We start from the raw sequence: 25,287 nt of genomic DNA, 5'->3' as shown, positions 1-25,287 counted from the left end.
CCGGTATTTCCCGCCAAAACCAGAAGTGTCATTCAAAAGCAGTATAAGGCATAAAAACATAAAAGCCCATAGATATAGCTAGCGATGTGCTCTCTTGGGTAAATAAATTAAACTAGCTCCTTTAGACTAATCTTTTTGAGTGTGAACTGTATTACTGTACTGTATTGTATTCTACTGTATTATATGGACTGGAATTACGCACATCGTTCAAACCATGATAAAGCAGAAGAGAACATGCGATTCTGGTGCCGCACATGCGGTCTACAAAGTTACAAGTATAGGCTAGAGAGTTTGATAACATTTTTTAAAACAATAGTGCCTGTTTGTATAATTAGTAGGCTGACGCATCTATACCTTTCATAATATTTCCTCTAATGTTATTAGCCTACCTCCTCTTTCTCTCTCTATTGTTGCTTCATTCCTTACTTGCTTTTACCAGTTAAATGAAATAAGTTTCGTTGTCCTTATCTTCATCATTCTAATGACATCCTTGAATAATATAGAATTAGATGCAGAAGGCTTTCACTTCTCTTCAGGAAGATTGAATGGTTCATTTATGCAATGGTTCATTGAATCAGTCTAAAACTTTGCACATACACTGCTGCCATCTAGTGGCCAAAATCTAAATTGTGCCTAACCTGGAATATTACATTTTGGCCTTTCTCTTGCATTTCAAAGATGATGGTACAAAAAAACAAACAAAAAAAGCATGTTTTTTTCTTTGTATTACTACATTAATTTCACATTACCACAAAATACAAAGTGTTGCCTTTGAAATGTTAACAAGAATATGCATATCCTTGCTTCAGGTCCTGAGCTACAGGCAGTTAGATTTGGGTATGACATTTTAGGAGAAAATTGAAAAAAAGGGTCCAATCCTTAAGAGGTTGAGAGGCCAGCAGAGCACAGGTGTGTGCATATTGCGCAAGAGACAGAGGCTATAAGTTAGAAGCATATTATGCATAAGCCATCATTAATTTGCTAAATATAGGGCTAATACTGCATTGAATGTATTATGTGAAATTGGTAGGCTAAGACATCTATATATAGGTCTATATATCAATTTAGAACAGGATTATCTATTTTGGATGCAATTTGATTAGAGTTGATGGAAAGAGAGAAAGACGGCAGGAGAGTGCTCGATAGCTGTTTTAAAACTGCAGCTGCAGTTTAAAAAATGATCATCTGTAAAATTAAAAACAAGGTGACCCCCGAAAGCCAGATGGAGATAGGTAAATTAGACGAGCATTCAGTCTTTATATTACTGTAGAATAGGCTATGCTTTAGCAAATGTAGGCCTACCTGGCACAAGAAAAAAAGTTACCATAATAAGATGATAGGTCTACATGCATTGTGAACTGCGTTCCATACTGAGATGGACTGTCTGTCCCCAGTGTTGGCGACAGACAGCCCTGAGTGTTGATTCATCATGCAGAGGCCACAGAGAAGCGAGATTTAGACATTGCATATAATTTAACAGTTCCATTTCACACCATGCTGTTCATATAAAGAATTTATTATAATTTACCGGTTTCTCGCAGTCACTATCCCGGGAAAAGGGAGTGGTTTTAGGCTGTAAATCCCAGTAAATCTTGGAAAACCGGATTCCCACCCTTCAACACTAGTATACGCCCACACCATTCTGTTGTTGGGCTACGCCCACACCATCCCAACACAGAAAAGCAGTTTTAACATACTTAATTACAATATTTTGGAAGGAAAACTATTTAACTCATATTGTAATTAATTATAGTTAATATTTCATAGAAATCTGGAAACCCTGGACAGTTACTTTAACATTAGACATAATCACTCAGCCTTGTCTAACATCGAATACATGTAAACCAGCTCTCCGGTGCAGTACAGTACATCAAATATCCGTGTTTCTGTTGAAGGAGTCATAAATCTTACCCGCAGGGCATTGACTTGGCGGCCATTTTGAAAGTAGTCCCAAACAAGTTGTCCGAAATCCTCCCAAGCTTGCGCCAGCTCTTTTATCATGGCCAACGCATTGAATGTGCTATTTGCCTGAAACAAGATAGAGAGATGTACGGTCTGGTGATTAAAACATGGCATTTTCCATATCTCTTCGTCCTCCAATTGATGGAATTCCCACTGTGCTATCTAATTTATTTTTGCAGCCAGTCCGACCTTGAGAACATACTGCTTCTTCGTACTTTCACCTAACCCCCAGGAGACTCATCTGATTCCTATACCCCCCGTTGTGACTAATGTAAACAGGGTTATTTAATCCCGAGCACTGAGATGTAAACAATTGGCTTGTGCCGAGTGTAAAGACGGGCCCCTATGCCAAGACCGAGCCGGTCGCTGTGAAGTTGGTGGATCCGGTAGAAGTCATTATCTCACTGGATATTTTCCACATCCAATTCCCTACAGCTTCTCGACATTTGTTTGTTTTGTTTATGCCGTTGTCAAAATGATGTTAATATCTGGAGAAACTTCATGAAAAATACATTACATTTTCCATCTCCCCCGAGTGTGTTCTCCATCTCCTCTCCCTAGCTGTTTTTTGGAGACGGGTTCATAGCGTGTATCATCACATTTTTATTTACCAGCTAATGTAAATGCCTCCTGATTTGTGGAGTGAAAATATGCAATTAGATACAATGGCAAAAGTTTTAATTGTACAAGCTACTTACATAGACACCAAGTAATGTCACTTAACAGGTTTGTACATTTTAAGAAATATTAGGGAGTAAATGTACTACATGAAAGTAAATGACACTGATATGAGTGTAAACGTTCAAGACACTGATATGAGTGTAAACATCCATGACACCGACATGATTGTAAATGTCCATGACACTGATACAGTATGAGTGTAAACGTCCATGACACTGATACGAGCGTAAACGTCCATGACACTGATAAGAGCGTAAACGTCCATGACACTGACATGCGTGTAAACGTCCATGACACTGACACGCGTGTAAACGTCCATGACACTGACACGCGTGTAAACGTCCATGACACTGACACGCGTGTAAACGTCCATGACACTGACACGCGTGTAAACGTCCATGACACTGACACGCGTGTAAACGTCCATGACACTGACACGCGTGTAAACGTCCATGACACTGATATGAGCGTAAACGTCCATGACATCGATATGAGCGTAAACGTCCATGACATCGATATGAGCGTAAACGTCCATGACACTGAAATTAGTGTAATTGTCCATGACACTGAGACGAGTGTAAACGTCCATGACACTGATATGAGTGTAAATGTCCATGACACCGACATGATTGTAAATGTCCATGACACTGATACAGTATGAGTGTAATCGTTGATGACACTGTTCCGAGTGTAAACGTCCATGAAACTGATATGAATGTAAACGTCCATGACACTGATACAGTATGAGTGTAAACGTCCTTGACACTGATACAAGTGTGTCACGTCCTGACCATAGTAAGATGTTATTTTCTATGGTAGAGTAGGTCAGGGCGTGACAGGGGGTGTTTTGTGTTTTTCTGTTTGGTATATCTATGTTTAGGTTCTAGTTTTTCTATTTCTATGTTTTGTGGATTTTTGGGATGATCTCCAATTAGGTCCTGTAACGATCATCTGACAGAGGGGACCAAGATGCAGCGTGGTGAGTGTTCATATTGAAATTTTAATAATACGAAACACTTGAACTTAAGAAACAAACGAAAGCCAACAGTTCTGTCAGGTGCAAACCACACAACAGAAACAACTACCCACAAAAACCCAAAGGAAAACAGGCTGCCTAAGAATGGCTCCCAATCAGTGACAATGATGTACAGCTGTCCCTGATTGAGAGCCATACCAGGCCAAAACAAAGAAATACAAAAACATCGAAAAAAGAACATAGAATGCCCACCCTAGTCACACCCTGGCCTAACCAAAATAGAGAACAAAAAACCTCTCTATGGCCAGGGCGTGACAGGTCCTCGTTGTCTCTAATTGGAGATCAAACTTAAGTAGGGTTTTTTTCCACCTGTGTTTGTGGGTAGTTGTCTTCTGTGTAGTTTATGTACCTGACAGAACTGTGCGCTTTCGTTTTCCCTCTTTGTTATTTTTCCTGTAGTGTTTTGAGTTATAATAAATATTCATCATGAGGAATCAACACGCTGCGCTTTGGTCCCCTCTCTACGACATCCGTTACAGAACTACCCACCACCAAAGGACCAAGCAGCGTGGGCAGGATGAATGGACCTGGGAGGAAATCCTAGACGGGAAGGGACCCTGGAGGCAGGACGGGGAGTATCGCCTTCCGAAGGAGGAAATAGAGGCAGCGAAAGCAGAACGGCGATACTATGAGGAACAAACACGGCAACAACGGAAGCCCAAGAGGCATTCCCCCAAAAATTGGGGAGGGGGGCACACGGGGAGATTGGCGAAGTCGGGGTTAAGACCTGAGCCAACTCCCCGTGCTTACCGTGGGGAGCGAGTGATCGAGCAAGCACCGTGTTATGCGGGGATGCGCACTGTGTCGCCAGTGTGCAGTTACAGCCCGGTGCGCTCGGTGCAAGCTTCCCACAGTTGCCGTGCTAGAGTTAGCATTCATACAGGAAGGATTGTGCCTGCTCAGCATTCCTGGTCTCCGGTGCGTCTCTTCGGCCCAGGTTATCCTGCGCCAGCTCTACGCATGGTACCCCCAGTTCGCCAGCACAAACCTGTGCGACCTGTTACAACACCCCTCGCTTGCCGGGCTACGGGGGTTATCCAGCCAGGACGGGTTGTGCCAGCCATAAGCTCCAGACCTCCAGTGCGCCTCCACGGCCCAGTATACCCTATGCCTGCTCTGCGCACCCGGCCTCCAGCAACGTTCCCTAGTCCAGAACTCCCAGCGACGTTCCCTAGTCTGGTGAGACCTATTCCAGCTCCACGAAAGAAGCCTCCAGTGATGATCTATGGTCCGAAGCCTGTAGAGATGATCCATGGCACGAAGCATCCAGTGATGGTCCATGGCCCGGAGCCTGTAGGGATGATCCATGGCACGGAGCCTCCAGAGATAATCCATGGCCCAGAGCCTGTTGTGATGATCCATGGCACAAAGCCTCCAGCGACGATCCATGGCGCAGAGCCTGCAGCGACGATCCATGGCGCAGAGCCTGCAGCGACGATCCATGGCGCAGAGCCTGCAGCGACGATCCATGGCGCAGAGCCTGCAGCGACGCTACCCGGTCCGGAGCTTCCAGCGACGCTCCCCGGTCCGGAGCTTCCAGCGACGCTACCCGGTCCGGAGCCTCCGGCGACGCTCCCCGGTCCGGAGCCTCCGGCGACGCTCCCCGGTCCGGAGCCTCCGGCGACGCTCCCCGGTCCGGAGCCTCCGGCGACGCTCCCCTGTCCGGAGCCTCCAGCGACGCTCCCCGGCCCGGAGCCTCCAGCGACGCTCCCCGGCCCGGAGCCTCCAGCGACGCTCCCCGGCCCGGAGCCTCCAGCGACGGCCTGCGGCCCGGAGCCTCCAGCGACGGCCTGCGGCCCGGAGCCTCCAGCGACGGCCTGCGGCCCGGAGCCTCCAGCGACGGCCTGCGGCCCGGAGCCTCCAGCGACGGCCTGCGGCCCGGAGCCTCCAGCGACGGCCTGCGGCCAGGACCCTCCAGCGACGGCCTGCGGCCCGGAGTCTCCAGTGACGGCCTGCGGCCCGGAGTCTCCAGTGACGGCCTGCGGCCCGGAGTCTCCCTGCAGCCCGGAGACTCCCTGCAGCCCGGAGTCTCCAGCGACGGCCTGCAGCCCGGAGTCTCACTGCAGCCCGGAGTCTCCAGCGGCGGCCTGCAGCCCGGAGTCTCCAGCGGCGGCCTGCAGCCCAAGAGTCTCCAGCGGCGGCCTGCAGCCCAAGAGTCTCCAGCGGCGGCCTGCAGCCCAAGAGTCTTCAGCGGCGGCCTGCAGCCCAAGAGTCTTCAGCGGCAGCCTGCAGCCCAAGAGTCTTCAGCGGCGGCCTGCAGCCCAAGAGTTTTCAGCGGCGGCCTGCAGCCCAAGAGTCTTCAGCGGCGGCCTGCAGCAGAGAGCCTCCGGCGAAGATCTACAGTCCGGTAGTACTGAAGCAGAGGGATCAGCGGGTGGAGCGGGGTTACGCCCCGAATTGGAGCCGCCTCCTCTGCTAGAGGATCCGCTGGAGGATAAGGTTATGTGGACTGCACGAGAGCCGCCATAGACAGGAGTTACCCACCCTATCCTCCCTTTATTGTTTTTGTTTCTTTTAGGTAGCATTCAGAGTCTGCACCTTTTGGGGGGGGGGGTACTGTCACGTCCTGACCATAGTAAGATGTTATTTTCTATGGTAGAGTAGGTCAGTGCATGACAGGGGGTGTTTTGTGTTTGTCTATATTTTGTATATCTATGTTTAGGTTCTAGTTTTTCTATTTCTATGTTGTAGTTTTTTGGGATGATCTCCAATTAGAGGCAGCTGGTCCTCGTCTCTAATTGGAGATCATACTGAAGTAGGGTTTTTTTCCACCTGTGTTTGTGGGTAGTTGTCTTCTGTGTAGTTTATGTACCTGACAGAACTGTGTGCTTTCGTTTTCCCTCTTGTTATTTTTCCTGTAGTGTTTTGAGTTATAACAAATATTCATCATGAGCAATCAACACGCTACGCTTTGGTCCCCTCTCTACGACAGCCGTTACAGAGTGTAAACGTCCAGGACACTGATACGAGTGTAAACGTCCATGACACTGATACGAGTGTAAACGTCCATGACACTGAAATGAGAGTAAACGTCCATGACACTGATATGAATGTAAACATCCATGACACAGCCATGATTGTAAACGTCCATGACACTGATACAGTATGAGTGTAAACGTCCATGACACTGATAAGTGTAAATGTCCAACAACATAGAAATACAAAAACTAGAACATAGAATATCTAAACTAGAAAAAAAAACTGTCATGCCCTGACCTACTCTACCATCGAAAATAACATCTTTCTCTGGTCAGGACGTGACTGTCCATGACACTCATATCGACCAGTGCCGAGTGTAAAGTCGGGCCCCTGGATAAGAGCGTCTGCTAAATGACTAAAAGGTAAATGTAAAATGAGACTGAGCCGGTCGCTGTGAAGTTGGTGGATCCGGTAGAAGTCACTATCGCACTGGATATTTTCCACATCCAATTCCCTACAGCTTCTCGACATTTGTTAGTTTTGTTTATGCCATTGTCAAAATGATGTTAATATCTGGAGAAACTTCATGAAAAATAAATTACATTTTACATCTACCCCGAGTGTGTTCTCCATTCCTCTTCCTAGCTGTTTTTGGAGACGGGTTCATAGCGTGTATCATCACATTTTTATTTACCAGCTAATGTAAATGCCTCCTGATTTGTGGAGTGAAAATATGCACTGATGAGTGTAAACATCCATGACACAGCCAAGATTGTAAACACCCATGACACTGATACGAGTGTCAACGTCCATGACATTGATGTGAGTGTAAACGTCCATGACACTGATACAAGTGTAAACGTCCATGACACTGATACGAGTGAAAACATCCATGACACTAATACGATTGTAAACATCCATGACACTGATACAAGTGTAAACGTCCATGACACTGATTGGTACGAGTGTAAACGTCCATGACACTGATTGATACGAGTGTAAACGTCCACAACACTGATATGAGTGTAAACATCCATGACACTGATACAAGTGTAAACGTCCATGACACTGATACGAGTGTAAACGTCCATGACACTGATATGAGTGTAAACATCCATGACACTGATATGAGTGTAAACGTCCATGACACTGATACAAGTGTGAACGTCCATGACACTGATTGGTACGAGTGTAAACGTCCATGACACTGATACATATGTAAACGTCCATGACACTGATACGAGTGTAAACGTACATGACACTGATATGAGTGTAAACTTCCATGACATCGACATGAATAAAAACATCCATGACACTGATACAGTATAAGTGTAAACGTCCATGACATTGATGTGGGTGTAAACGTCCATGACACTGATACAAGTGTAAACGTCCATGACACTGATACGAGTGTAAACGTCCATGACACTGATATGAGTGCAAACATCCATGACACTGATACAAGTGTAAATGTCCATGACTCTGTTAAGAGTGTAAACATCCATGATACTGATTGATACGAGTGTAAACGTCCATGACACTGATACGAGTGAAAACATCCATGACACTGATACGATTGTAAACATCCATGACACTGATACAAGTGTAAACGTCCATGACACTGATTGGTACGAGTGTAAACGTCCATGACACTGATACATATGTAAACACCCATGACACTGATACGAGTGTAAACGTACATGACACTGATACGAGTGTAAACGTACATGACACTGATATGAGTGTAAACATCCATGACACCGACATGAATAAAAACATCCATGACACTGATATAGTATAAGTGTAAACGTCCATGACATTGATGTGGGTGTAAACGTCCATGACACTGATACGATTTTATATGTCCATTCCACTGAAATGAGTGTAATTGTCCATGACATTGATGTGACTGTAAACGTTGATGACACTGATACAGTGTGAGTGTAAACGTCCATTTCACTGATACAGTGTGAGTGTAAACGTCCATTACACTGATACGAGTGTAATCGTCCATGCCACTGAAATTAATATAAATGTCCATGACAATGATACAGTATGGGTCTAAACGTCCATGACACTTATATGAGTGTAAACGTCCATGACACTCATACTGTATGAGTGTAAAAGTCCATGACACTGATACAGGTGTAAACGGCCATGCCACTGAAATGAATATAAATGTCCATGACACTGATATGAGCGCAAACGTCCATGACACCGACATAATTGTAAACGTCCATGACACTGATACAGTATGAGTGTAATTGTCCCTGACACTGATACAGTATGAGTGTAAACGTCCATGACACTGACATGAGTGTAAACATCCATGCCTCTGATATGATTGTAAACGTCGATGACACTGATATGAATGTAAACGTCCATGACACTGAAATTAGTTTAAATGTCCATGACACTGATATGAATTTAAACATCCATGACACTGATACAGTATGAGTGTAAACGTCCATTACACTGATACAAGTGTAATCATCCATGCCACTGAAATTAATATAAATGTCCATGACACTGATACGAGTGTAAACGTCCATTACACTGATACGAGTGTAATCGTCCATGCCACTGAAATTAATATAAATGTCCATGACACTGATACGAGTGTAAACGTCCGTGACACTGATACGAATGTTAACGTCCATGACACTGACATGAGTGTAAACGTCAATGACACTGATACAGTATGAGTGTAAACGTCCATGACACTGATATGAGTGTAAACGTCCATGACACCGACATGATTGTAAACGTCCATGTCACGGTTGTCGTAGGAAGGAGCGGATCAAAGTGCAGCGTCTGTGTCGTTCCACATTTTATTTTCACTGTGAAACTATGAAATACATATACAATAAACTGAACGAACAAAAATAACAAACCGTGACGCAGAGTTAAAACATACACTAACTCAAAACCAATCTCCCACAAACCCAGGTGGGAAAAACACCTACTTAAGTACGATCTCCAATTAGAGACTTGCATCTACTACATACTTGCATCTACTACATCACATTAGTCATCTAACAGACTCCCATCCAGAGTGACCCACAGAAGCAACTAGGGTCAACGTTCTGCACAAGGGCAAGTCAACAGATCTCCCATAAGGTCAAAAACGGGGACCCGAACCAGCGACCCAGAACCAGCGACCCATCAGCCACCGGCCCAAGCTCCCAACCGCCAGGCCACCAGCCCTCCAAGATCCCCCCCCAACAGTTCTCCAAGAGTTGCTCCTCAACAATCGGAAACCACCTCCCCGCCCCCGAATATATATATATATATATTTTAATAATCCCATTCCCAACCCCCAATACCCCTCACACAACTCATACTCCCTGTAGCATGGAATCGGTACATCAAAAATCACTTCCCAAATAGTTTGCAATCTGTATGGCACAGCTGTCAACATCCTGGTCCTCAAATGAAACTGGTAAACTTTCCTATTTATGCTATTTTTATTCCTCTAACAGTTTTGATCCTTTATATTGGGAAGACAGACATCTTCCCTACCTTCTCCCATTGACCACCAGCCTCCTCCATTTTTGGGGTAATATAAATGTCCATGACACTGATACGAGTGTAAACGTCCATTACACTGATACGAGTGTAATCGTCCATGCCACTGAAATTAATATAAATGTCCATGACACTGATACGAGTGTAAACGTCCGTGACACTGATACGAATGTTAACGTCCATGACACTGACATGAGTGTAAACGTCAATGACACTGATACAGTATGAGTGTAAACGTCCATGACACTGATATGAGTGTAAACGTCCATGACACCGACATGATTGTAAACGTCCATGTCACGGTTGTCGTAGGAAGGAGCGGATCAAAGTGCAGCGTCTGTGTCGTTCCACATTTTATTTTCACTGTGAAACTATGAAATACATATACAATAAACTGAACGAACAAAAATAACAAACCGTGACGCAGAGTTAAAACATACACTAACTCAAAACCAATCTCCCACAAACCCAGGTGGGAAAAACACCTACTTAAGTACGATCTCCAATTAGAGACAACGATGACCAGCTGCTTCTAATTGGAGATCAGCCCCAAAAAACAACAACATAGAAATACAAAAACTAGAACATAACAACATAGAAAATCTAAACTAGAAAAAAAAACCTGTCACGCCCTGACCTACTCTACCATCGAAAATAACATCTTTCTATGGTCAGGACGTGACAGTCCATGACACTCATATCGACCTGTGCCGAGTGTAAAGACGGGCCCCTATGCCAGTCCCGTGTGGCTCAGTTGGTAGAGCATGCTATTTGCAATGCCAGGGTTGTGGGTTTGATTCCCACGGGGGACCAGTATGGAGAAAAAAAATTTATGAAATGTATCTATTCACTACTGTAAGTCGCTCTGGATAAGAGCGTCTGCTAAATGACTAAAAGGTAAATGTAAAATGAGACCGAGCTGGTCGCTGTGAAGTTGGTGGATCCAGAAGAAGTCACTATCGCACTGGATATTTTCCACATCCTATTCCCTACAGCTTCTCGACATTTGTTTGTTTTGTTTATGCCGATGTTAATATCTGGAGAAACTTCATGAAAAATACATTACATTTTACATCTCCCCCGAGTGTGTTCTCCATTCCTCTCCCTAGCTGTTTTTTGGAGACGGGTTCATAGCGTGTATCATCACGTTTTTATTTACCAGCTAATGTAAATGCCTCCTGATTTGTGGAGTGAAAATATGCACTGATGAGTGTAAACATCCATGACACAGCCATGATTGTAAACACCCATGACACTGATACAGTATGAGTGTAAACGTCCATGACACTGATACGAGTGTCAACGTCCATGACATTGATGTGAGTGTAAACGTCCATGGCACTGATACGAGTGTGTAACGCCCTGGCCATAGAGAGGGTTTTTTGTTCTCTATTTTTGGTTAGGCCAGGGTGTGACATGGGTGGGCGTTCTATGTTCCGTTTTCTATGTTGGTGTATTACTTTGTTTCGGCCGTGTATGGCTCTCAATCAGGAACAGCTGTAGATTGTTGTTGCTGATTGAGAGTCATACATAGGCAGCCTGTTTTTACTTTGGGGTTTGTGGGTGATTATTTTCCTGTTTAGTTTTGTTAAACCTGACAGAACTGTTGCTGGTCGTTTTTGGTTTATTTTTGTAAAGTGTTCATTCGGTCTATTAAAATCATTCATGATGAACACATCCTCCGCTGCACCTTGGTTTCATTTTGACGACGGCCGTTACAGAGAGTAAACGTCCATGACACTGATACGAGTTTAAACGTCCATGACACTGATATGAATGTAAACGTCCATGACACTGATACAGTATGAGTGTAAACGTCCATGACACTGATATTTGTGTAAACGTCCATGCCACTGAAATGAGTGTAATCGTCCATGATACTGATACGAGTGTAAATGTCCATGACACTGATACGAGTGTCAACGTCCATGACATTGATGTGAGTGTAAACGTCCATGGCACTGATACGAGTGTGTAACGCCCTGGCCATAGAGAGGGTTTTTTGTTCTCTATTTTTGGTTAGGCCAGGGTGTGACATGGGTGGGCGTTCTATGTTCCGTTTTCTATGTTGGTGTATTACTTTGTTTCGGCCGTGTATGGCTCTCAATCAGGAACAGCTGTAGATTGTTGTTGCTGATTGAGAGTCATACATAGGCAGCCTGTTTTTACTTTGGGGTTTGTGGGTGATTATTTTCCTGTTTAGTTTTGTTAAACCTGACAGAACTGTTGCTGGTCGTTTTTGGTTTATTTTTGTAAAGTGTTCATTCGGTCTATTAAAATCATTCATGATGAACACATCCTCCGCTGCACCTTGGTTTCATTTTGACGACGGCCGTTACAGAGAGTAAACGTCCATGACACTGATACGAGTTTAAACGTCCATGACACTGATATGAATGTAAACGTCCATGACACTGATACAGTATGAGTGTAAACGTCCATGACACTGATATTTGTGTAAACGTCCATGCCACTGAAATGAGTGTAATCGTCCATGATACTGATACGAGTGTAAATGTCCATGACACTGATACGAGTTTAAACGTCCATGACACTGATACGAGTGTAAACGTCCATGACACTGATACGAGTGTAAACGTCCATGACACTGATACGAGTGTAAACGTCCATGGCACTGATACGAGTGTAAACGTCCATGACACTGATACGAGTGTAAATGTCCATGACACAGATTTGAGTGTAAATGTCCATAACACTGATACGAGTGTAAACGTCCATGACTCTGATACGAGTGTAAACGTCCATGACTCTGATACGAGTGTAAACTTCCACGACACTGAAATGAGAGTAAACGTCCACGACACTGAAATGTGAGTAAACGTCCATGACACTGATATGAATGTAAACATCCATGACAATGAAATGAGTGTAAACGTCCATGACACTGATATGAGTGTTGCAGACATCAGTTTACTTTCAGTTCTCTTCACTGACTTCTATTCAAATTGACGCTCACTTTTATGTTTTTTTGCCGGTTCAGCACCTGAACCGATGTGCATTCAATATGGGTTTCTCTTTTACTTACCTCTTTCACCATTAGTCGAGTGGCAGGTGTGTCAGGGGTGTAGAGGACCTTCCCTTGGATTAGGGGCCGAAACGTACTCCAGACAACACGTAGGCCAGGAGTTCCCTCAAGATTATCAATCAATATTTTGCAGAAGGCACCTGGTGAGAGAGAATACACCTGTTAATAACTTCATAATGGAAAAATGCAATCTGTCTGAACGAGTACATGGGCCAAACTACGCAAAACAACACAAGATAAATGAATGATATCTTGATAATAACAAACATCAAAAACATTTTATGTTGGCATCACATTTTATCCATCTGTTACCATCAAAATTACCATAAAAATGCAAGTTTGTTCATCTGTTGTGTTTCAGGGTTAGAAGCCTAAAATTAATGTTCCATCTCAAATGGCACCCTATTCCCTATAGTGGACTACTTCTGACCAGAGCCCTAGTGAAAAGTATTGCACTATATAGGGAATTGGGTGCCATTTGGGACGTTGGTTTAGAGAAAGGAAAATCTGAATGCTGAACATAATGGATGAACCACAGAGTACAATTACAAAGATCGCCAGAAATCTGCTGGCAATCACAACAAACCAGCACGTCACTGCTGAGATAATAAACAGTCATCTTAATAATAGAAGTAGCAGGCGATATGACACAACCGGTCAAGTTTAAATTTTTAACTATGCAGAGGATTTAATGTAATTACCACACTTCAAAGACCCCGAACGACTCCATTAATGTGTACCTAACAATGTCTGGGGAGAGAGGAATGGAGCAAGACATTTGTACGGTAGTCTAGCTGAATACATAGGAGGTGGGGAGTGCTCAACACGGAGGGAGAAAACAAGTCAATATGCTCAGCTGCAGCGGGATCATTATTAATTTATCCAATCTGCCAATGTGAATACTGCTAGGTCGGTTGGAGTGCTTTGTAGGTTATGCAGAGACATAGATCTAAGGGAACAGCGCAGTGACAGGTGCTGCAACCTTCATTTGTGTGTGTTTCCCTCGGGGTGTGCGGATGTGTCTGTCTGTCTTGCTCAGCATCTCTGTGTATATGTCTGTCTGTCTGGCAGCCTGGCTGTCCTCTGATGGTGGTCTGTCCATCCATCTGTCCTATGTGTAACTGCGTCTTTGTCTAACAGTCTGTCCTGCTCTGTGTTTCTGTCCGTCTACACTTGGCACGTCAGCTCAACCCAAAAGACTGTTCCACCTCCTCTACCACAGTGCTCTCTTCACAGCTGGCTATCTATCACGCCGTCAAAGATTTTAGTGGCCATTTGCAGTGCAGGATGTGCGATAAACGTTTGCCTTTTGCCTTGCGGCAATCCCTACTCAGGTGCTCCGGGGAGACTCTGTCAAGAGCTAATGGTCACCCTCACTGCAGCCAGCTGTTTCCCCCGACTACACAGATGTCATTTCCTAAAATCACATTGCTTAGACAGGAAGTACACACGGACACATGGCTTGTAGCTTTCCGTCCAATAAATATTGACATCAGGATGAATCTCTTCCGCCCATTCTTATCCATATGAATATTTATCTCCCCCAAAACTGTGACTCACCATCGTATTCTGACCAAAGGTTACGATTTATCACACAACGGTGAGGAACTGAATCCATATTTTACACAGGGAGCTGCAGCCAAGTAATTGCTTAGAGCGTTTAGGCAGCCCCTCATCTTACCTAGCAAATTTAATCAATTTGAGTTGTACCCTGGAGAGTGGATCAACTCGGCACAGCGCAGAAACAAGACAACTCACACAAACACACAGTCAGTCACACACCTACCTAACTGGGCTAACACACACATCACTCACTCAAGACTTCACCGCTTCTCTTGTCCACAACAAACATCTCTTGCGTCCAACATTGAAATAGAACTCTCCAGAATATGTGTCATTCAAGCAGGAATTTCTCTTACGTGAAAGACAGACAATTCCTTTTGTCACTCACACATAACACACATGCACACACACACACACAATGCTCCACTGCAACTGTACTGCAACTATAATATCAATCTAATCAATATTTTACAATCATGTCAGTTCACAGAAAGAGCCTCCCTGTACAAAACTACACCAATAAAAATACAACAGCTAAATTAATGTGTCATTCTGTATTATATAGGCTTTCAAAATCAAACATTTCAATGGCCTACACACATTTTCTTCTACGAATGAATAGATATGTGATTCTCCAGCACAGTGGGGGTTGTAAACGATCGATCGAAAGGACTAATCTCATTGTGGGAGAATCTTTTAAACAAAAATACAGTTTACTGCCAAGGAAAGAAGTTTATTACACTGTTATTTTCCTTAATGATGCTATTGGATGGTGCCGAATGCCATCATGAATTAATTTGGGAGGGATAACAAAATTGAGTATTTACCAAATGTCTTTTCTAGCCTTTATTGTTTCTATTTTAATATTCCTCAGAGTGCACTTGGAGCCTTGCAAATGTTTATTCCATACCCATTTACTTTACATAACAATAAAAAGAAGCAAGAAAAGCTATTAGCATGCCGGCAGAGGTGTTTGCGCTCATTTCAAATGGCTGCTGCATTGTTTTACTAATTTGTAGTGGCACCAGCACACAAATCCACTTTAGAGTGTAACTTTATTCCTGGGAAGAGCCAAGCTTATTAAAATCGTTCATTTTTTCTGTGGATCCTCAAACGAATAGGCAATTAATGGAATTGGATTGTGCAGCCCCTAATTAGTATAACTCCAAAGACATCACACTTGAGAAATTGCGATCTGTGGTAAGCAGAGGGACAAACATTTGTGTAATGAGGAACTCGGCAATGTAAATAAATAGCTTGATTTGACGGGTCAGACCCCTGATAAGGGTTTAGACTCAGTTTCTTTTTTTTTCTTCTATTGGATATTTAAAACACAGGATCTACTTGCATCTACTACATCACATTAGTCATCTAACAGACTCCCATCCAGAGTGACCCACAGAAGCAACTAGGGTCAACGTTCTGCACAAGGGCAAGTCAACAGATCTCCCATAAGGTCAAAAACGGGGACCCGAACCAGCGACCCAGAACCAGCGACCCATCAGCCACCGGCCCAAGCTCCCAACCGCCAGGCCACCAGCCCTCCAAGATCCCCCCCCAACAGTTCTCCAAGAGTTGCTCCTCAACAATCGGAAACCACCTCCCCGCCCCCGAATATATATATATATATATTTTAATAATCCCATTCCCAACCCCCAATACCCCTCACACAACTCATACTCCCTGTAGCATGGAATCGGTACATCAAAAATCACTTCCCAAATAGTTTGCAATCTGTATGGCACAGCTGTCAACATCCTGGTCCTCAAATGAAACTGGTAAACTTTCCTATTTATGCTATTTTTATTCCTCTAACAGTTTTGATCCTTTATATTGGGAAGACAGACATCTTCCCTACCTTCTCCCATTGACCACCAGCCTCCTCCATTTTTGGGGTAATGCTGTAATCAATTGGTTGTAATCTTGGATTGAGCAGACCTTCCCATACAATTTTGATAACTCCATAAAAGACATAACACTACCATTCCAATTTACAATATAATTTACAAACAAAACACCCTTTTCAAACATATTTTCCATAAATACAGGTTTTTTATCAACCAGCACATTTGAGTTCAGCCATAATATTTGTTTTACTGTTTGTTTTCTTTTCAGGGGGGTGAAATTGAAAATGTAGCTAGCTCTGCAATGCTTGTTTGAAAAAGAGAGATACTTTGAAAAAAGTTTTATTTTCAATTAATCGAAAAGGAGACATGGCAATCTGCACAAAGGCAAAATGGCAATTTTTAAACAATGGATGAGTTTTTCTTAGTAATCTACTTGAGAACCATTTGGATAAGGGAATCTTTTAGAGAGAGGGTTAGTGCTTTTATATTTAATAACCGAAACCCACCCAGTTCATATTCATTATATAGATAGGCATACTTTATTTGTCTGGTTTAGCATCCCAGAAAAAGCTACATATTTTTTGCTCATATGATTTGAAAAACGAATCATCAATAGTAGGCAGCGCCATAAGTAAGTAAACTGAGATATGACTAAGGAGTTAATCAGTGTAATTTTTCCATAAAAAGACAGGTATTTACCTCTCCATGGTTGCAGGATCTTGTCTATTTTTACAAGTTTTCTATTGAAATTCATTGTGGAGAGCTTATTTATATCTTTTGTGATATGAATACCAAGTATGTCTACTTCACCGTCATTTTATAGGTAAACTCCAGTGTAATGTTAAAGCTGTTTTCTTTTAAGATCCAATACATAATATTGTATACTTATGTTAATTCAGTTTTAGGCCAGAAAGTCCAGAAAAGTTATCTAGATCTTCAATGAGACATTGCAGGGATCTATCTTGTGGACTTAATATAAAACTTGAGTCATCAGCATACATGGACACCGTTGTTTTTAAGCCTTGGATTTCTAATCCACTAATGTTATTTGATCTGATTGTAATAGCTAGCATTTCGATGGCCTTAACGAATAGATATGGTGACAGTGGACACCCTTGTTAAACTCCTCTTGACAATTCAAAACTCTCTGAGGAGTAGCCGCTATTTACTATTTTACACTTGGAGTTGAGATACATTACTTTTACCCATTTTATAAGAGAATCACCGAAATTTAAAAAATCAAGGCATTTATAAATAAAATCCAGCCTTGCTTTATCAAAGGCCTTTTCAATATACGCTATAAATACCAGGTCTGGCTTCTTAGATGTTTCATTTTGTTCTTTTATTCATAGTAGTTGTCGTATATTCTCTCCAATGTATCGTCCGTGTAAAAAACCTGTCTGATCAGGATGAACACTACCTGGTAAAACCTTTTTAATTCTGAGTGCTATCAATTTTGCTAGTATTTTTAGATAGACTGGATCTTTCTATTTGCCATCTGGGTCTTGTGAATAATAGTGAAATCAGACCTTCCTGCCAGCCTGACAGACTAGTAGTAGTAGTAGCAGAGTAGTTAAAACAAGCTAACAATGGAGCTTTGAGTATATCAGAAAAGGCTTGATATACTGTATCTCTACCGGTATGCCATCAAGCCCTAGGATTTTTCCAGACTGAAAAGATTTAATAACCTCAAAGTTATTCCTCTGTAATTTGGCCTTCGCACTGATCTTTCTGTTCACTTGTTAATTTTCATTTAAATTTTTTTTAAAGAATTCCTTACAGTAATTGTCAGTCAGAGGTTGAGGATGAGATGGAAAATATATATTTATTTAAAATATTTAGCTTCCTCTTTTAAAATATAATTTAGCGAATCATAGATGACTCCGTCTTTAGTAACGAGTTTCTGCAAATAATTTTTGGTAGCGTTCTTGTGTTGAAGATTCGGGAATAATTTTTTTCCATATTCCATCCAGTTTGTAATAGACTACATTAGTGTCACGGTTGTCGTCGGTGAATGAGGACCAAAATGCAGCAGGTACGTATATGCTCATCTTGAATGATTATTTATTTTCAAAAACAACTGAATACAAAAATAACAAAACCACGAGAACTAACGAACGAACAACAAACAGTCTGGCAAAGCCTAGGGCTGAACACAGAACAATCACCCACAAATAACAACCACAAACACACCCTAATATATGGGACTCTCAATCAAAGGCAGATAGACAACACCTGCCTTCAACTGAGAGTCCCAACCCCAATCAACACAACATAGAAACACTCACCAGACTAGACATAGAAATACATAAACATAGACTATAAACCAAAACCCGGAAATACTAAATCCAACACCCTTTAACCAAACAACCACCCTGAACCACATAAAACAAATACCCTCTGTCACGCCCTGACCAAACTACAAAACAATTAACCTTATATACTGGCCAGGACGTGACAATTAGATAGTTCTTGAATCTTGAATCAGTTATTTTTGTTTTTCCTTTAGCTTATTTTGGATCTCTGTAGGTGTAACCTGTACGCTGGGAATCGGGAAGCAAGTACAGGGAGTGACTTTCATATTAAATAACACAAGGAACAAAACTAGAAACACGAGTAGTGTATAGACATGAAACACTGAAACAGAAACAATAAGGACTAGGGAAAGAACCAAAGGGAGTGACATATATAGGGAAGGTAATCAGGCAGATGATGGAGTCCAGTAGAGTCTGATGAGGCGCTGGTGCGCGTAACGATGGCGACAGGTGTACCTAATAGCGCACAGAGTATACGTGACAGTATCCCCTCACTGACGCGCGGCTCCGGCCGCAGGATGCTGACCAGAGGGACGTTCCCGTGGACCAGAAGCAGGCCAGTCGCCTCTGCCGAGGCGCGGGAACCCGTCGAGCCAGCTGAGGCATGGGAGCCCGACGAGCCAGCTGAGGCAGGTGATGGAGTCCAGGTGAATCTGATGAGGCGCTGGTGTGCGTAACGATGGTGACAGGTGTGCGTAATAATGAGCAGTCTGGTGACCTCGAGCGCTGTATACGTGACAGTAGTATTGTTTTTATTGCTAACTACCTGTACTATTAGTTTGTTTATTTCCCTTGTTAGTCTTTTCTCTTTAGATAGAAACTGCGTTTTTATTATTGATGAATTTTGAATTGAATGACCTCTGACTCTCTGGGTTTTTAGTTTGGCATCTTCTGACCTTAAAAAACTTTAACTCAATAAATCAATAAACAGAACAGACAAGGGCTCTGCTGCATTGTAAAGCATGACCGTTTGTTGGAAAATAGAAAGTCATATTTATTTCATGTCGTTGGGATTAGCAACCACATGTGTATGCCTAGCAGGTAACTGTTGTACTAAATGGATTTGTTGTCATTGGAGGAAGCTTATTGCAGCCTATGTTTTGAACAAATCGTCAGTGTTCACAGGAATTATACACATTCCACTTGACAAATGTGACCTTTGAAGCATTCATGAATGTCATTTCTGAACATGGTGCAGTGCCATGTCTGTGCTGTGTATACATACTGTACATTACACAACATGGCTAGCTGTTTGACAGAACAACTGATCGAAGAACCCTTTTCACAATAATAATACGCTATTTCAAGGCTTGATATTGTTTAAGAATCAATGGATCTACAATATATAATTATTTCAAAATGTTCAAAAACGTCTATAAATATCACAATTGCCATATGCGTTTCCACATGAACTGTTGTACAACAAAATTCCTTTACAGTAAAATATAATTTACTGTTAAGGACTAACATTGTTAAGGAACATTGAGGGAAAGTTTTGTGCACCCTGATACAAACATTGTATGAAGGTCATCAACTATTTTGTGTTTTGGGAACCTATTTTTTGTATTGTCCCCACAGAAAAATATGTTCTGTTAACATCAGAGGGATGTTTTTTGCACCCTAATACAAACATTGCATAATTGTCTACACAACTGGACAGATGTTGTGTTACTATAAGTTTTGGAGGGAATGTTTCTTACACTTTTACCACAATTTAATGAAATGTTCTTGGAAATTTCACAGAACCAGTTTTGGCTTACTGGGAGGTGACTATACGTTAATACAATATACTGTATCAAATAAAAATATAAGAACCATTTAGTGTCACAAATATATAACATTTATGTCTGCTTCATAGTGTAGAGAACAACGCCAAAACTGTTACCTTGAATGACAGTACTTGTTTTCTAAAATATCAACAATTGAAGTCAGTATTTTGATAGGTCAAGGTATTGTGTACTATTAACTATACTTACTGGAACTGCGGTTCCTGGCATCCAGTAATTCACTGTTTTCTGTGTCATTCCTCGTCAGTCCAGAAGCAGAGAAATTCATGGTGGTATTTGTGGAGTTGGAGTCTGGAGCTTTGCCACATAGTAGCATGTTCAGACTACCAAACGCATCCGCTCTGAAATCCAGCGTGTTAGCGGACTTGAACAACATTGAGTTCTGCAACTTGTTCATCTGTATTGGTGAAGGGTGTTATTACAACAACAAATTATCAGAAAATGGCAGTGTAGTACTTAATTTATTGACTTCAAGACAACAAATTGATATGATTCTATCCATTATCATGCAATTGCTCAATAGACGTGTCTTTATATTTCCATTATTGTTATTGATTACAATGAGTCATATAGGGGTTACTGGGTGACACATACTGAATGTTATTAGATTTCCATGTAGGCCCACTATCCTTTCAGATGGTAAATAACTACCACACTAACCTCATCAATCACATGTAATGCATCTTCTGTAGTTTTCCCCACTAATCCAAATGTCTCTGCCGGATTCACATCCAAAGGTAGCTAAATGAGGGAATAAAATGTTGTTGAGTAATATCCAATACATAATGCGTATTTGTTTGTAATAGGCTTAAGGGTATTAAAGGGGAAGTTCAGTATTTTACAACTTAATGTAAGATGCATGGTTCCTCAATCTGAATTAACTGTTGCTCATAACTCCCATCGCTTTTAGCTTACAAGTTTGCTGATGTTTGTAGTGGGTGTTTAAAACCATTATTGTAGCCAATAGACCACTTTCAGAGTGAGGAACAATCTAACATAAAGTTGTAAAATACTGAACTTCCCCTTTTAGCTAACACCTCAAATGTTACATCAAACACCTCAGGTGTTTGCAATAAAATTGGCCGACAGAGAGTATTTCTGTATTTCATTGTTCAGGTGCATGTCCTCTCAGTTTAAAACAATGGTTGCTTGAGGACAAACAACACTATATTAAGTATAGTAACTGTTACATTGGAAGAAAAAAAACCTAGACACGGCATTTTTCCAATAGTGCTCTCCATCAAAATGTGTTAACTTAGTTCAAACATGGCCAAGAACAATATCTTCCCCAACAGTGTAATGATTGTTTTAAGTGGATGTGTTTTTACTGAAATGGTAGGAATATGATTCATATCCATACCACGTATCTGATGGCTAGAGCACAATGGCCCAAGGCAGCCCAGCCACTGTACATGTCCTTAAACACTATCATTTCCATGTGTCAGGAGTATGTTGACATGAGTCCCTGGTGACCTTCACTGAGAAAAACATATCTCAAATCGAGAGAGAGAGAATCTTAATCCCCCTGTTGTGTTTAAGAAAAGTATAAGCCACAGAGTGTTTACGAATTCAAGGAAGTGTCACTCGAATCCCCGTTTATCCCGGCAATTGAGGCAGCCCTTATTAAGTTCTGAGTACATTCATTTTGGTTCAATTTTACCCTCGGCAGCAACACACAAGGAAGCTAAGACACGCTGATTGGAAAAGCATGGGCATCTCACTCAGGAAATTTTGGGTGAAACAGCTTGAAATCACAGCTAAGTAGTCAATGGGCAGGGAGATAGGTCTTGGGCTGTATCATATTAAAGGCTTTAAAAGTAGACCCATGGCACAAGGCAATATCTCAGAGCCATTTGGTAAACTGTATGATGTTACAGTCTTTATTTTCCGCATTATGTGTCATTTCTCAGCTGTGTTTCCAAAGGAGGCAAGAGCATGGAACGGGGTTACAAAAATAGAACACTAATTTCATTGTGAACTAAAGAAACTACAAAGGTTAGTAAGGCAGTGACCTTACTAGATTTAATGGGTACTGTAACTTCTTAATTAAGGAATGCCCAAAAATGACCCCCTCAGATTTGTGTTGTTTCAGAGTTCATAACACCCAAGCAGCCCATTATGTTACTGAAAATATATACAGTACCAGTCAAAAGTTTGGACACACCTACTCATTCCAGGGTTTTCTTAATTGTTACTATTTTCTACATTGTAGAATAATAGTGAAGACATTACAACTACGAAATAACACATATGGAATCATGTAGTAACCAAAAAAGGTGTTAAACAAATCAAAATATATTTTATATTTGAGATTCTTCAAAGTAGCCACCCTTTGCCTTGATGACAGATTTGCACACTCTTGGCATTATTTAATATATATATATATATATATATTATTGTCAGAAAATGAGTCAGGGACAAAAACGAATGTTCCTGTGTAATTCCATGTACTTTCAAATCATATAAAAAGTAATAACACTGGTTATTATTATATATTTATCCTGGGATAAATGCTACGTAGGTTGTAGTGTTTACACGGTACACCAAAATGTCTGTACTTTTGCGATACTAGAACATAGTTTGGTACTAGATTTGTTTTTACTTTCAGTACTTCTGTGTGTCTCACGTCATATATGGATTGAGACCAATGAGTCTGTCTAGTATTTTGTCTGAATCTTCTCGGTGGGCGGTAGTAACAAAGTTTATGGATATACTGACAAGATACATGTCTCTCCGCCCTAACAATAGGAGTCGTTGTCCACAAAGCGGCACGGCAGACTTTCTAGCTCCCGCCTATCCTTTCTTTGGATTGGGGGATACATTATGTTATTATAATCCTTTTTTGAAAATTTGGTAAAGGTTGTTGACATCAACTGCCTGTATTAAATGGAGAGAGATGCTATGATACTAGCCTCACGCCATGAATATGCATAGCCGGCAGCATGGCTTCTTCTAACGAAAACATCATACCTCTACGCCTGCAGCTTGTTGACAAAACTGTCTGCAGAAGCAAACTATGGGAATACTTTGATTACAGAGGAGATGACAACCAGACCACCAAAACTACTAAGCAAAATGTGACCAAAGCAGTGCAGCGCAAGGGAGATTTAGTTCCAAAATGACATAAATTATACATTTTACATGTTAGATTTGCATTGTAACGTTGTAATTAATCGACTACATTTTTATTATTTTTGAGTGACAATGACATCAACATATATTCAGCATGACATTCATGTTAGCATTATAATATGATTACACAACCCAAAGTAATGTGAAATGCACTGATAGTATTTATACAGTATTTACACTACTTCACGTTTGTCTAGCCTTGCTAGCAGTAGCCACTAGCCAGCCAGCAGTGTTGTCACTAGTTACCACAGCCACAAAGTCATAAACCCCGCCTATTTCTATAATTTATTTTCTTAAAATGTGAATTTAAACCTAACCTTAACCACACCGCTAACCTTGTACCTAATCCTAACCTTCATTTAAGACAAAAAAGCTACTTTTATGAATCATAGATGAGCAAATTAACCCTGATATGTATTAAATTACATTTTAAAACAGTTTATAAAAAAAGTCTCCGATATGGTTTCTTATCTGGAAAATGTAAGGTATTCTTCTGTTATTTAATGTGGTGTTTTATTTTTGCAAGAAATTGAATATAGAACAGAAGATATTCCATTTATTTTTATTTGTTCTACCAGTTATCAACATATTGATAAATGTAAAAAAATAAAAATAAGCCTAGTGGTTATTCTGTGTCTTTACCTAATCATTTTTTTTATTTTGCTGTGGTATCATTTTGTTATCGAATATCATTTTGGTATTGAGTATCATTTCGGTATCATGATACTAAACCTGGAATTGGTTTTGAAGTAAAACATCTGTTATCATAACAACACTACTAGTTTGTAAGATGTTAAATTATATTTATTCTGTTGATGCCATTGACGTAATGTATTGTACTTGTTCCAACAGCCATCAGTGCTCAGGCAGCAGGTAGCCTTGCAGTTAGAGCATTGGGCCATTAACCGAAAGGTTGCTTGTTCGAATACCCCAGCTGTCTACGTGAAAATCTGTCAATGTGCCCTTGAGCAAAGCACTTAACTTTAATTTGCTCCAGGGGCACTGTACTGCTACGGCTGACCCTGTAAAACTTCACCTATCTGTTGTATGCGTTTTAATCACTGTATGTATTCAACACTGGTGACAAATCCTATTTGCCCAATGGGGATCAATAAAGTTTTTTTGAATTAAATTAATTTAAGGTCAAAACATCTTATTTTCATACATCTCTAACCTACTGTGCACCTTGAGCATTGTATGACAGAAGTAGAGAGCACCAGTTACTTACTGTCCAACACCTCCTATGACCTCACTATCTATCGTGCTTTGTGCTAAGCTGCAACAAATGTCCAAATCACCCACTACCACTCAACTCTGTCTCGATAAACCCTGTCTCTTTTTTTCTTTCTTAAGTCCCTTTCTTTATGTTTTTGTTATCAACACTTTTCCGCAACTCCCATCTCTCTGAGTGTGAAAGAATGTTTTTCCCGCTCCATTTTGCTCGGAGCTTGTCTGGCTTTCTTGTCTATGA

At 41.4% G+C, this 25,287-nt stretch overlaps 1 protein-coding gene across 2 annotated transcripts in view; it reads right to left on the bottom strand.

Annotated features, from left to right (window-relative positions):
* Positions 1-25,287, bottom strand: part of LOC115198266 (ATP-binding cassette sub-family A member 1) — a 291,299-nt gene that overhangs the window by 227,718 nt on the left and 38,294 nt on the right. The window contains exons 7-10 of one of the 2 annotated variants that reach the window (XM_029760119.1): positions 21,345-21,425; positions 20,874-21,081; positions 13,173-13,312; positions 1,912-2,028 (exon numbers count right to left, since the gene is read on the bottom strand). In XM_029760119.1, coding sequence (XP_029615979.1) covers positions 1,912-2,028; positions 13,173-13,312; positions 20,874-21,081; positions 21,345-21,425 — 546 coding nt within the window. Of the gene's footprint in view, positions 1-1,911; positions 2,029-13,172; positions 13,313-20,873; positions 21,082-21,344; positions 21,494-25,287 lie in introns of those variants that run through there. The other variant, XM_029760120.1, reaches the window with a different exon arrangement.

The sequence above is a fragment of the Salmo trutta genome, chromosome 8, assembly GCF_901001165.1.
Source record: "Salmo trutta chromosome 8, fSalTru1.1, whole genome shotgun sequence".
NCBI classification, from domain to species: domain Eukaryota; kingdom Metazoa; phylum Chordata; class Actinopteri; order Salmoniformes; family Salmonidae; genus Salmo; species Salmo trutta.
This window is presented reverse-complemented; position numbering and strand designations above follow the sequence as displayed.